This window comes from Archocentrus centrarchus, chromosome 19 (assembly GCF_007364275.1).
Source record: "Archocentrus centrarchus isolate MPI-CPG fArcCen1 chromosome 19, fArcCen1, whole genome shotgun sequence".
Classification (NCBI taxonomy): domain Eukaryota; kingdom Metazoa; phylum Chordata; class Actinopteri; order Cichliformes; family Cichlidae; genus Archocentrus; species Archocentrus centrarchus.
Genome location: NC_044364.1, coordinates 2112740 through 2127761, shown reverse-complemented (window position 1 = coordinate 2127761; position 15022 = coordinate 2112740). Strand labels below are relative to the sequence as shown.

Sequence of the window (15022 nt, the reverse complement as noted above, 5' to 3'; positions counted from 1 at the left end):
AATCCTTTTTTTTCCCAAATAAAATATGTTATTGTGGGGAGGGGAGGAGCAAAGTGCTCTGTGCTGTGACAGGAGCGACACTTAGACAGTCAGCTCGCATCTTTGATGAAACCGCAGCACTGCATACAGGAGAGAAACTGAAGCCAAAGTATCAATCTCATCACACTGATATTGATCAATACCAATACAACGTTGGCATCCATATTATCAATATCAGGATCAATCTGCCCACCACTAGCTCAATGTACTAATGGCGGAGAAACAACTTACTTACTTCTCTGCTGTTACCATTGGTGGTGGCCATGGTAACTTCCGGGTTCTAGCAAGAAATATTTCTCACTCCAGCACTAATGCTAATGCTAATTAGTAAGCTAATACTAACCACTAAATGCCGCTCCCACTTGTTAATTGAGTGATGGGGCCTAAGACATAACCAGAAAGCAGTAATCAGTTTTTTTGGACGTGTAGTTACATTTCTCGAGGTGCATGTCAGGTTTGCTTCAGAGAGGATTTTCAGTTATACACAAAGGATCAATGCAGAACTCTAAATCAGGCCTTATTAGATCGATAGAATGATCATTTTTGCATATAATCCAGAAAAGTTACATTTATACATCACGCATTTAATGTGTCCCAGAGTGCCGTTTCCTTCCACTGTGTTTGCAGAAATCACATAAAAAAAATACACAACAAAAACATAATCCAGATTCCTCAGCTGCTAAAAGCATTTCCTACATTTGAATATCAGCCACCATATTGTGAGCATAAACTATCACGTTTTTAATGCAACAATAGGAAGTGACATCATCTTGCTGGGAACTGTAGTATTTTATTCTTGAAGGCCTCTCATAGCTCTACTGGTGCTGAAAACTAATGTTTGACTATGGCTTTCTGAATACAAGTAGGGCTGCAACTATCAATTATTTTAGTAATCAAGTATTCAATTGATTACTTCGTCAATTAATCAAGTAATTGGATAAGAAATAATTTTTCATTTTAACAACTCATCAGCATATTTTAACTTCCGTACTGCAGATGTTTCTCTGGGTGAAACAAACAGGGTGGATGGAGCAGCTACAAAGTTCTCTGTTCTTCATGTTGCTGATCAGGTGGTTGATAAAAACATTTTGAAGGAGCCCCTCTGTACTGATGGTGGTGGGGGGGGCACCGAACGATTGCTAGTGCTAATGGCAGCCCCCCTTTCCCCAGTACACTGTGGTTATAGATCTGTTCTGGTGGCTACAGCTGACGTAAAGAAAAAAATAAGAGCTGACATCCTCTGCACAACACGTGCGCACATTCAAACATGCGCACTCACAGCACAGAGAAGTGGGGGCGTGAAAAAACATCTCAGCGATCCACTCGCGTTAAAGGGTCGTTTTTGTTTTTTTTTGGAAATGCTCCGCTTACACGGAGACACCTGAGCTGCAGAGCTGAAACCAAACATCAAAGCAACAAATTTGTGTCGAGGATTTTTAATAATCGAATTGCGTTATTCCAAGAATCGTTGCAGCCCTAAAACTTGCATTAAATTTTTAGTTTGTGTATCAAAATACATGAAGGATGGTATTTACCTTTCATGCTGGGATTTTTTTGTTGAATCGGAAGCCTGAAATTTTCCTTTGATCTTCATTTTCCCTCTTACTTCTCTTCGTGTTCATGTGGTTATTTCGATTTATGCAGCACACGCATGACCATAGTGAGATCAAACGTACACACTGTGAATGAAACTGTCCGTGCTCTGTGGTAGATTGCAAACTGCGGTGAAATGATACAGGCGTAAGCAGCGATAATAGCAGCGACCTAGCCGGGGCGGAGTCTGTGAGGTGCGCTCCTTTGAGAGGCAGAGGAGCGCAATATTTGTGGGATTTGAATCAGTACGTTTTGCATCCAATAAAAGCAAAGATGTTAACAAATAAATTGGACAGTATTCTGGCAATTTAGTGATATTTCCACAGCTGTGGTCTTGACTGGTCTTGAAATAAAATCCCGAGTCCGCAAGGTCCGAGTCCATGACAAGACCCAGACCATCAAAAAGCGGTCTCGAGACCAAGACCGATCTCGAGTACTACAACACTACTGGAAACCCATAAAAACCTGAAAGTGGAACTAAATCGATTGCTTTGATGCAGTCTGTTGAAAAAATTATAAAAATTGCCAGAAGACCTTTTTTTAAAAAATAATTTTTACATTTTTGGGCTGCAGATTTATGGGTTTTCATTCTGGACTGTCTTGAGTGCTCCGTATAAAATAGAATAGAATTCATGAATTATCACTTAGTGACATTTAATAGAGTATTTTTTTTAGAACAGAGTATTATTTCAACTTTGTTTTCTTATTCTCACAAGGCAGGAAACTGTTAAAACCAAACCATACCACACTAATTAAACTAATATTGTATCTATATTTCTATGTCGTGTGCATAGCTGCTGAATGTGGATTTCGGCCCCAACATGAAGCAGTATGTCGGTTTGCTGGAACTGATCTGTTCGTCCTGTCCCGTACCGACTGCCGAAGTGCTGCAGGACGTATCGGTGCTCTACGCCAGACTCGGTGGGAACATTTAGATCTCCACACTTTGTTTCACAGGTTTTCCTGCATTCAGGGACTCACACATTTGTTTACTGTTGCTGTCCCGTCTGCCTGCAGCTCATTCTCTCCTGCTGTTGCAGCTCCCCATTGACTAGCCTGACGTGATACTTCCTCCTTCTGTTCTGCTTAATATATAATATTATAATGCATTTGTTTTAACAGCTGAAAAGTGTAAAGTTCAAGTGTCTGGAGATCAGGAAAGAGCCCCTCAGTCCAAACTGGATCAAAGTTACTGCTCCACTCTGAAAGGTGAGTAATGTATCTGTACCTTTCAGTACCTCCTCACATAAACTGTCTGCTGGAAATCCAGCGTTACAGGACATTGTAAACATATTTTAATCCAGAGGATTAACTATGCATTTTGTTTACAATTGATGAAAAATGAAAGAAGCTTCTATTAACTCGAGAACATTCGAGTTTTTGGTTTTCTTTGGCATGAATTTAATCCAGTAATTGATGGATGTGCATCCTTAGAGGCAGTGAGAGCAGGAAATGCTGCTCATAGTTACTTTGAATACTTTCTATTATCTCAGTTTTCAAAAGATATATCTATAAGAATATAATCCAAATGTGCAGAGCACATTGCAAAAAATTAACTCTTTTTACTTTTTGATTTAAAAGCATAACCTAAATACTGTGGTTGTGACTTCCTAAAATTGGCCTCTTTAGTTTTCCTCTTTTTTTATCCTTGAGGTCAGAATATGTACGAGTAATCCGTGAGTCAAAAACAGTCCATTTCAGGCAGTTCTCTCTGCTTTTGTATCCGTATGTCAGCGAGAGCAGATATCCCTGATATGGTCATCTCCGGCACACAGCTAGCATTGAGCACAGAAGCCCCGCCCACCCGCTGTTCAAACCTGTGGTTTTACAAGGGCTGGCCAATCAGGAGAAAGCTGGCTTAAAGGGAGGGAAAGGGAGATGAAATCGATTGCTTAGAACTGGGTAAATGGTCTAGTTCTTATGTAGCGCTTTTCTACACAGTCTGAGCGCTCAAAGCGCTTATACAACATGTTTTACATTTACCCATGCATACAAGCACTTCCATGATTAATTAAGCTAAGTGCTTTAATGATCTAATATTCATACACATTCATACTCCAACTGTTGCGTTGGAGAGCAACTTGGGGTTAAGTATCTTGCCCAAGGATACATTGGCATGCAGCCTGGAGTAGCCAGGAATCGAACCGCTGACCTTCCGATCAATAGGTGACCTGCTCTACCTACTGACCTCCAGCCACGTCGATGGGTGCAATGAAAATAAATTGGTCGGGGCTTACTGAGCACAAAAGCTACATGGCAACACTGCACTGTAAATCTGTATTGTCTCAGAGTACTTTTTACATTTAATTTGCCATCTGCCTTTTGAATTAACCTTTTATAATTAACCAGCAGTTATAGTAATACACTGAGAAAATGCTAATTGTCTGCAGTTTATCCTGTGTGCCCTTGTGCGTTGTATATGGTGTGTGTCTGATCTATATGGTGGTGTGTGTGTCTGGTAGGTATGATGTCTGATAAGAAGGTCTTCCCTACTAAGGATAACAACTGGGTGAGTCTGGCACGTAAGCCTATGATCAGTGACAGCAAAGAGCTGGAGAAGATCTTCAAACCTCATAAGCAGGTGCGTCTGCTCAACCTGCCCCCAGCAGAGAAGAAGACCGCTCCCAAGAACAAGACGGGGAACTCCGGTACACTGCTGCTATTTCACATTTGCCTTTTTTAGTTGTTTGTGCCAGATCATAGTATAATTGTTGCTTTTATGGTTTTCTCTCTTTTTTAAACAGACTCGGCAGAACAAGCTGCATTCAGCGAGAAAGACAGAATCCTGTTTCTGGAGATCTGTGGTGTCCAGCGGCTCTCCAGATGTGTCAAGCGTGACCCTCAGACTGAGAACCTGAGGCCCTGCCCATCCATGCAGAACCTGGTGCGCTGGATTGTCCCCTACATTCAGAGGTTCCTCTACCACAATGACGAGCTGAAGGAAGTCTATTCAGAGCTCACTTACAGAAACATAGCAGGAAAAATCAAGCACCTCTACTTCGCACAGGTAGGAGGATCACACACACCTTAGTGTAAGGAGATGAATCTAAAACACCTAAAGGACCTAAGAGGTCTGACTGTTTACAGGTGGGTAAGCTGTACATTCGCTACCAGCTGGATGTTGCTGACAGTGAGGACCCTGTGATAGAGCTGCAGGATGTCATCTGTCTGCTGAAGGATGAGAAAGAGCTCTACATCCAGAAAGACAACCTCTCAGCTGACCTGGAAATCAGCAGGTTTGTGTGTGATCGAGCCTCACAGTCCACTTCCTCTGTCCACGTCATTCTTACAGGTCTTAATCGTGCCTCGCCTACAGCAACACGCCGATGTCTTTTTATAATGTCCAACTTTGATTGAGTCAGTTACCTTAAGACACACTAAGACAAGGAGCTACCAAACAGATGCATTAAGCTCAGTTAATTTTGAGTTTTAAAAGCAAATGTTTGTGTTCCAATAAACTCGACAACTCTCATTCCTTCACCTTCTCATTGCAGTTTTAGTGATTAGAAAAATATTAAATTGAAATTGGAGGGGAAAGCGAAGTAGATCCTCAGCATTATAAACATTACTATGTCTGACATGGAATATTTACACACTGGCAAAACTTTTGTAGTGAATCATCAGCTGTTTGTGGTTTGAGTTTAAGCAACAGAAGACCAACAACCAAAGTGTGCATCCACCCGAAGGTTACTTCATTTAACCGAGCATCAGTCCACTTCATTTCACATCGATGTCCGCGCTGAGGTCCATGTAGATTAGTTTGAAAGTTTGAATAAAATTCAACACATCTTTTTTGTAGTGTCTTTGTTTCCTCGACAAACTTGAAAGTTCTTCTTGTAGTTACATTTTGTGAAATTTCACAGTTTTGCTGTTAGGTGTGCTGCTGTTCTTTTTCCTCTTAGTCCATATCACATTTGCCTTGTGCAAGGCCACCTCTGTAAATAAGACTATCTTCTATCTCTTCTACACTACACGTGGATGTTTTAGCCATAAAGTCATGGCTGTTGTTTCTGTAAACTCTGTTTATGGCTTCAGCTCATTTTGGAAGGTTTTAAACTAATTTTAAAACACAGGACCTCAAAAAATTACTTTTAAAGGTACATCCAGAGAAAAGCCAACAGTCAAAACGACCCCCTATGAGCAGCACTTGGTGACAGTGGGAAGGAAAAACTCCCTTTTAACAGGAAGAAACCTCCAGCAGAACCAGGCTCAGGGAGGGGGGGTCATCTGCCGCGACCGGTTGGGCTGAGGGGAGAGAAAGACATGCTGTGGAAGAGAGCCAGAGATTAATATCAATTAATGATTAAATGCAGAGTGGAGTATAAACAAAGTAAATAAGGTGAATGAGAAACAGTGCATTATGTGAACCCCCCAGCAGCCTAGGCCTATAGCAGCATAACTAAGGGATGGTTCAGGGTCACCTGATCCAGCCCTAACTATAAGCTTTATCATAAAGGAAAGTTTTAAGCCTAATCTTAAAAATAGAGAGGGTGTCTGTCTCCTGAATCCAAGCTGGGAGCTGGTTCCACAAAAGAGGCGCCTGAAAGCTGAAGGCTCTGCCTCCCATTCTACTCTTAAGTATCCTAGGAACCACAAGTAAGCCAGCAGTCTGAGAGCGAAGTGCTCTGTTGGGGTGATATGGTACTATGAGGTCTTTGAGATAAGATGGTGCCTGATTATTCAAGACCTTGTATGTGAGGAGAAGGATTTTAAATACTATTCTAGATTTAACAGGGAGCCAATGAAGAGAAGCCAATATGGGAGAAATCTGCTCTCTCTTTCTAGTCCCTGTCAGTACTCTAGCTGCAGCATTTTGGATCAGCTGAAGGCTTTTCAGGGAGCTTTTAGGACAGCCTGATAATAATGAATTACAATAGTCCACCCTAGAAGTAATAAATGCATGAATTAGCTTTTCAGCATCACTCTGAGAAAGGATGTTTCTAATTTTAGCACAGAACCCTGTGGAACTCCATAATTAACCTTAGTGTGTGAAGAAGACTCCCCATTTACATGAACAAATTGGAGTCTATGAGATAAATATGATTCAAACCACTGCAGTGCAGTACCTTTAATACCTATAGCAAGCTCTAATCTCTGTAATAAAATGTTATGGTCAACAGTATCAAAAGCTGCACTGAGGTCCAACAGGACAAGAACAGAGATGAGTCCACTGTCAGAGGCTGTAAGAAGATCATTGGTAACCTTCACTAATGCTGTTTCTGTACTGTGATGAATTCTGAAACCTGACTGAAACTCTTCAAATAAACCGTTCCTCTGCAGATGATCAGTTAGCTGTTTTACAACTACTCTTTCAAGAATCTTTGAGAGAAAAGGAAGGTTGGAGATTGGCCTATAATTAGCTAAGACAGCTGGGTCACTGATGGCTTTTTAAGTAGAGGTTTAATTACAGCCACCTTGAAGGTCTGTGGTACATAGCCAACTAATAAAGACTGATTGATCATTTTTAAGACTGAAGCATCAACAATTGGAAAGACTTCTTTGAACAGTCTAGTAGGAATGGGATCTAACAAACATGTTGCTGGTTTGGAGGAAGTAACTATTGAAGTTAACTCTGAAAGATCAACTGGAGCCAAAGAGTCTAAACAAATACCAGCAGTGCTGAAAGCAGCCGAACATGAAGAATAATCTTTGAGATGGTTATGAATAATTTTTTCTCTAATGTCTAAAATTTTATTTGTAAAGAAATCCATGAAGTCACTACTAGTTAACGTGAAAGGAATACTCGGCTCTACAGAGCTCTGACTCTTTGTCAGCCTGGCTACAGTGCTGAAAAGAAACCTGGGGTTGTTCTTATTTTCTTCAATTAATGATGAATAGTAAGATGTCCTAGCTTTATGGAGGGCTTTTTTATAGAGCAACAAACTCTTTTTCCAGGCTAAATGAGCATCTTCTAATTTAGTGAGACGCCATTCCCTCTCCAGCTTTCGGGTTATCTGCTTTAAGCTGTGCGTTTGTGAATTAAACCACGGAGTCAGGCACTTCTGATTTGAAGCTTTCCTTTTCAGAGGAGCCACAGTATCCAAAGTTATACGCAGTGAGGATGTAAAACTATTGACGAGATAATCGACCTCACTGGGAGCAGAGTTTAGGTAGCTGCTCTGCACTGTGTTGGCACTGAAGAGCATAACAATGAAGGAATTAGATCCTTAAACTTAGTTACAGCACTTTCAGAAAGACTTCTACTGTAATAAAACTTATTCCCCACTGCTGTGTAATCCATTAAAGTAAATGTAAATGTTACTAAGAAATGATCAGACAGGAGGGGGCTTTCAGGGAATACTGTTAAGTCTTCAGTTTCTATGCTATATGTTAGGACAAGATCCAGAGTATGATTAAAGTGGTGGGTGGGCTCCTTTACATTTTGAGAGAAGCCAATTGAATCTAACAATAGATTAAATGCAGTGTTGAGGCTGTCATTCTCAGCATCTACATGGATGTTAAAATCACCCACTATAATTATTTTATCTGAACTGAGCACTAAATCAGATAAAAAGTCTGAGAAATCAGACAGAAACTCTGAGTAAGGACCAGGTGGATGATAGATAATAACAAATAAAACAGGTTTTTGATTTTCCCAATTAGGATGGACAAGACTAAGAGTCAGGCTTTCAAAAGAATGAAAACTTTGTCTGGGTCTCTGATTAATTAATAAGCTGGAATTGAAGATTGCAGCTAATCCTCCTCCTCGACCTGTGCTTCGAGCATTCTGACAGTTACTGTGACTCGGGGGTGTTGATTCATTTAAACTAACATATTCATCCTGCTGTAACCAGGTTTCTGTAAGGCAGAATAAATCAATACGTTGATCAATTATTAAATCATTTACTAATAGGGACTTGGAAGAGAGAGACCTAATGTTTAACAATCCACATTTAATTGTTTTATTTTTTGGTGCAGTTGATGAAGCTGTATTATTTATTGTTTTTGAATTTTTATGCTTAAATAGCTTTTTGCTGATTTTAGCTTTGGTTTTTGGTGGTCTGGGAGCAGGCACCGACTCTATGGGGATGGGGTTTTGGGGGGATTGCAGGAGGAGAGAAGCTGCAGAGAGGCGTGTAAGACTGCAACTCTGCTTCCTGGTCTCAACCCTGGGTAGTCAGTTTTTAGGAGGGTTAATAAATTTGGCCAGATTTCTAGAAATGAGAGCTGCTCCATCCAAAGTGGGATGGATGCCGTCTCTCCTAACAAGACCAGGTTTTCCCCAGAAACTTTGCCAGTTATCTATGAAGCCCACGTCGTTTTTTGGACACCACTCAGACAGCCAGCGATTCAAGGAGAACATGCGGCTAAACATGTCGCTCCTGGTCTGATTGGGGAGGGGCCCAGAGAAAACTACAGAGTCCGACATCGTTTTTGCAAAGTTACACACCGAGTCAATATTAATTTTAGTGACCTCCGATTGGCGTAACCGGGTGTCATTACTGCCGACATGAATAACGATCTTACCAAATCTACGATTAGCCTTAGCCAGCAGTTTCAAATTTCCATGAATGTCGCCTGCTCTGGCCCCTGGAAGACATTTGACTATGGTCGCCGGTATCTCTAGCTTCACGTTTCTCAAAACAGAGTCGCCAATAACCAGAGTTTGTTCCTCGGCGGGTGTGTCGCCGAGTGGAGAAAAACGGTTAGAGACGTGAACAGGTTGGTGGTGTACCCGGGGCTTCTGCTTAGGACTACGCTTCCTCCTCACCGTCACCCAGCCGGCCTGTTTTCCCTGCTGCTCGGGATCTGCTGGGGGGGAGCTAACGGCGGCTAAGCTACCATGGTCCGCACCCGCTACAGGGGCCTGGCTAGATGTAGGATTTTCCAGGGTGCGGAGCCGAGTCTCCAGTTCAGAAAGCCTGGCCTCCAGAGCTACAAACAGACTACATTTATTACAAGTACCGTTACTGCTAAAGGAGGCCGAGGAGTAACTAAACATGTGACACCCAGAGCAGGAAAGTGCAGGAGAGACAGGAGAAGAAGCCATGCTGGTAGTGAGTCGGCTAAGGGCTAAGCTACTAGCTGAGCTAAGGTAGCGAATTTCTAAAAACAAATAAAGTGAGTAATGTGAATACAGGTGATTCAGCAAAGAGTATGCTATTTAAAGTAGGTGAAGATTACACTAAAATATGTTATTATCCAGATAAATCGAGTTATACAGATATAACAGCTAACAGACAGCAAAACACTGTGCTCCGAAACAGGAACAGGAAGTGATACAATACCGCAGTGAGAGCCAACACCAAGTGACAGCCACACAGGCTGTCACTTGTGTCACAGATGTTCACAGGCTGTGAGGCCCACATTTACACAACACCTAGCAAACCCAATTAATTTACCTCCTTTTTGGAGCTGTGGTGGAATTGTAAGGGAGTTTTGCACCAGGAGCCCTGTACTTGTGATAGATATCCACATTATTTGATTAGCTTAGAGTGGCTGATAAAGCTTCATATTAATGTTTGCTGAAGTTCAGAAGTTCGTCCCTCACTTGTGTTTAAGTCACATAAAGAAAGACTGATCTTGGGTAAGCTGTTTGTGTTCATAGACTTATACTGTATGTAATAAACATCTATTTGATCCTCATTACAATACATTAGTGTTTGTGTTTTGTTATCTTGCCGTACCTTGTAATGCTCTGTGTGTGTGTGTCTGTGTGTGTGTTTCAGGGAGCTGGTGAAAATGTTTTGCACAGAGAGCAGCCACCAAAAGGAGCTGTCGCATTTCCTGAGTGGCCTGATAACCTTGCGCGGTGTAAGTCATACACACTTCTTTCCAGCATCGATCACTGATCCAGAGACACGAGGTTTTGGTCATTTGTTCTTTTTCATGCTGCCACTCGCACAGACTCACCGCAGAGCTGACCGTAGCTCCGGGTAACGACCATTTCCCTGGAGAAGAGTCACATTTGCATTATTTGCCGACTCATCTCTGTAGAGCAGTGTGGCCTCAACTCTGATCTTTCTCCACTCATTATTCTCTCCTGCTTTTCTTTGTGCGTACTGTAGAACTGGGCTGCATTATATAATCAGTATTGACATCTAGATAAAATGTTTGGTTTAGGCTCCATTTTGGGATTTTCCAAAGTCAATAAAATCAATAAAAGGCTTGAGTGATTAATGATACGATTCTGAAGCGTAATGTTCCTTTAATACACTACACCGATGGATCTGAGAGGCTTAGGGGAAATCTGGCTCCTGACTTATTATATTCACGTATTACTTACAGTAAGTTATTCCAGGAAGACTGGAAGTACATGTTAATTAGGACATCAGAGTTTTATTGAGAATGTCTGTCGCTGCCACTGAAAACCTAAATGTACTCAGCAGCAATCTTACTCTGTAGTGTTTTTGGAAGTAGGAACATCAAACGGATCAGTGGTGTGTTCCTTCTGAGTGTGTGGAATGTAATCCCCACAGAGAAATCCAGTTACTGTTGTTCTCTGATACAAAGCAAATACTAAAAGAACGAAGCGTGCAGAAGCGCCAAAACTGCAGTTCCTCTAATGGCCACTTGAGGCTGGCTCCAAAAGCACGTTTACAGCCTGATGCAAAAATTGGTTAATGTGGGTCATACCTGTCAAGTTTTGTATTTAAAAATAAGGGAAATTTTCCGCCGCCAAAAATAGAAGTCGCTATATGATGTCATCACCTAATTTGCATAATTGGTCATTTGCATGTAGTTGCAATCAAGGCTGTAGGAGAGAGGAAAAACATCTCTGAAGAGACAAAAAGTGAAAAAAAGCTCCCTAAATATGTTTAGAACTACAAATGAACTTTATGAAATAATGTCATAACTTTAATGCTTTGCCTAGACCAGGGGTCGGCAACCCATGGCTCATTCAGGCTTAATCTGCGGCTCTGTGCGGCTCGCGGAAGTAAATTATAAGTATCCAATTGAAGTGCATTTTATTTTTGTCACTTTGGTTTTTGTTGTAGTTTTAAATTGGAACATTGTTGTGATCTTGAAATTTTAAAATAATCATTTTATTTATCTATTTATTTATTTTCGTTTCTAAATATATGCGTCACTCGTGGTAGCCGCTACCGGCTTACGGTAGTTTTTGCGGCTCTCGCTGTTTTGTTTTCCGTGGAAACCGGGTTCAAATGGCTCTTTCCGGATTACAGGTTGCCGACCCCTGGCCTAGACCCACATCACATAAATCAATTTTGTCAGTATTGTTTAATGTTAGAATATCAAATTTAACGAAAACACTGTGGGGTGCAACTGCTAGCTACATTCAACCCTCCTCCTTTATCTGGGCCACTGTTGCCAACTTGTGTAAGAAAACTCGCTGACAGCTGTCTCAAAGATTGATAAAGGCCAAAGCGAGGTGCAGGGATGGGGTTGGGTCCCCTTCGGTGTCGCAGCAAGGGGCAGAGGGAGCGGGTAGGAGGGCTCAGTGTTTAAATGAGGTCCGGGGGTTGGAGTCAAAGCCAGGTATGGGTGATGCCAAAGCGTACGAAGGGACGCTGTGCAAAGGGTTTATGTACACAAAACACGGCGAAACTGGAGGATTTTAGGTTTCCGGTCTAACTGCAAACGTTGCTGACGTCACCGGAAAAAGTCGCTAAATTTATCGCTAGCTGCTTTTTTTTGGGGGGGGGGGGGAGTCACTACGGGGGACTGAAAAGCTGCTAAGTTGGCAACACTGAGCCCAACCGAGGTCCAGTTGTTGTTCCGGACTTGTTCCGGCTGTCTACACTAACCTCGTGAGAACTGCCACCCAGGCTACTGCAGGTGGCAGTTCTCGCGAGGTTAGGCTAGTGACAGAATTCAGTTTGGAGCAGCACAGGAATGCTTTATTTTTTAAATTTATTATATTAAAATACAGTAAATTTACGGGAAAGTAAATATACGGGAGGACTGCGGGACAGAGGGGTAAAATACGGGAGTTTCCCGGCCAAAAAGGGAGACTTGACAGGTGTGGTGTGGCGGTTAATTTCATTCATGTACATCCATATAAATAGTCACTGGCTTATTAATGGCTTGCAAATACAGTTTGGTACAGCCATTCGTCTTTGTGCTTTAGATTGATTAGTGAAATTCTAGCATCTCTTAGCAGTAATTAGCAGATATGTGTGTCTGTGCATTGCATCTATACAATTTACAAAAGCAGCTTGCTACCCAAGTTTGCTAGCTGTAGCAGTTATCCTAGAGCTCCTATAAGGTCACTTATCGATGTTAAAAAACACACACACACACACACACACACACACACACACACACACACACACACACACAAAAAATCATCAGTGGGCAAAATGCTAATGTTACAGTTTCAGTATTCAAAGTCCACAAACCACTGGGAAATGGCCATCTTTTTTATACAGTCTGTGATTACATCCTTATAATTACAGTATTAAATCTGATCTGTGATGTGTATTGTAACCACAGTCTTCAGTGCTAAACTGTAATAAATGCATATGCAGGACCAAAGAGCCCTGAAGAGATACTTGGCCAAAGAGGACATCAGTGAGCTGCCCAGTGAGGAAGAACTGTGGGAGGTCCCGGAGCCCCCCAAACCAGAGATTCCTCTAGAACGAGGTACAGAAGACACAAAAAATGCAACCACGTTAAACATGAAATGTTGAATTCACGTAAATCACGCCTGTGTAAACTCTGGTATTTCGCTCTTACTCAGACTGCTGTCACTAGTAGCATATGTTGGTTAGTTTGAACTTCATTACTGATTATATATAACTTAGGACACTGACTCTGGTCTGCTCGTACTTCTTGTGTAAAAATCCAAAGTGCCTAATATTTCCTGCTTAACCTGTAGTTGGTATTTCTAGCCCACAGTTCTGCAATCATGCTTTTTTTTTTTTTTGGCATCATCTCCCACAAAAATTTAATTGGAAACATTTAGAATAATCCTATTATCAACAAATTGAGCAAGACAAAGAGTGCTTTAGTTAATCTCTTAATACTTTTATACCTTCTTTACCTAATCCTTCTAAATAATATAGTTTCAGATAAGATTGGATTAGACTAGTCTCAACACTCAAAGCGCTTTAGACTACAAACCATATTTAATCATACATTCATGCAGCGCTTTATTCTGTATGCTTTAAGCACTTTTTCTGCCTCTCTGTGGCCAATTTAGAATCACCAGTTAACCGAATATACATGTTTTTGGACTGTGGGTGGAAGCCGTAATGCCACAGCTGAGGGGTTCAAACCAGCAACATAAAAGGAGCACTTTTTAATCAGAGTTTACCATCAAATAAGTATCAGAGGGGGTTATTAATCAGTTTCAGCTGCTTTGGTGTTCATCAAATTACCAACAGGTGCACTAGAGGGGCAACAATGATACAAACCCCCAAACAGGAATGGTGTTACAGCTCATGTAAGCTGGTGTCTCAGCTTTTACTCTGCTACACGTCTAATTGGAAATCTCACACAGAGCTTTTAAGCTGCTGGAACCTGACCAGTTACTGCATGCTGCTTTGCAACCCACTGCCACACTTTCATTTTGGATTGTCTGTGCGGGTTGTCATTAATGCTCCCACAGCAGAGCCATAGTGCCGAATTTAAATTGGAAAATAAGGACCTTCTTTGATAGTGGTCCTGACTGAATTATGTACCTTTTGTTAAAGTGCAGAATGTCTGGAAAATAGCCTGAAAAAATCTGTGTCTTTATCCCAGTGTTGATGTGCAAGAGAATCACAGTTTGATGCAGAACGTCAGCTCAGTGCTGTAACTGCAACATGAGCTGAATCCTAAAAAACTCACTGCTGCTTCCTCTCACTGTTCCATCTGCAGTTCCTTCAATTCTCTCTGTGACACTTGCCCCCATTTCCATTATCATTTCATAATGTTCAAAGTGTTTTTCAGCCTCACACTCTCCCTCTGCACACACACACACACACACACACACACACACACACACACACACACACACACACATCTGGTGTGTTTCTATGCTAATTCGAGTTTGTTCACTCTTGTGTGCGGTGACATAAAAGAGCAGCTGTTGCCAGGGCTCAAAGAGCGCGAGGAGCAGATCCCTCACTGCAGCAGCGTACACACACACACACACACACACACACACACACACACACACACACACACACACACACACACACACCTACAAGGATTAATACGATCAAAGACTTCTTCATTACAGTTTGCTTTTATGGCCTAACAGCTCTGAAACAGGCTCACACTGTGGATGAGTGGTGTTTTATTTACAGCTTCTTTCCAATGTTTCCTTCATCTTCTTTGGGTTTAACTGAAACTGTTGTCCTCCAGTTATATCAGGGAGTTACTCCTCCATCAGCTCCCCAGTGGAGCCACCTCACCCTTCACAAGAGGACGGGGAACAGACACTGGTCTGCTGGCCTCCTCGCGCACCGATACAGAACACAGGAGGCAGTCGAGCAGGTAC

General features: G+C 41.8%; 1 protein-coding gene across 6 annotated transcripts in view; it reads left to right on the top strand.

Annotated features, from left to right (window-relative positions):
• The window catches only part of LOC115798049 (protein NO VEIN), a 49163-nt gene that overhangs the window by 32142 nt on the left and 1999 nt on the right, over positions 1-15022 (top strand). For all 6 annotated transcript variants that reach the window (XM_030754727.1, XM_030754726.1, XM_030754725.1 and 3 more), the window contains 8 exons: positions 2427-2553; positions 2755-2841; positions 4095-4280; positions 4377-4639; positions 4720-4868; positions 10302-10386; positions 13065-13179; positions 14887-15018. In XM_030754727.1, coding sequence (XP_030610587.1) covers positions 2427-2553; positions 2755-2841; positions 4095-4280; positions 4377-4639; positions 4720-4868; positions 10302-10386; positions 13065-13179; positions 14887-15018 — 1144 coding nt within the window. The remainder of the gene's footprint in view (positions 1-2426; positions 2554-2754; positions 2842-4094; positions 4281-4376; positions 4640-4719; positions 4869-10301; positions 10387-13064; positions 13180-14886; positions 15019-15022) is intronic.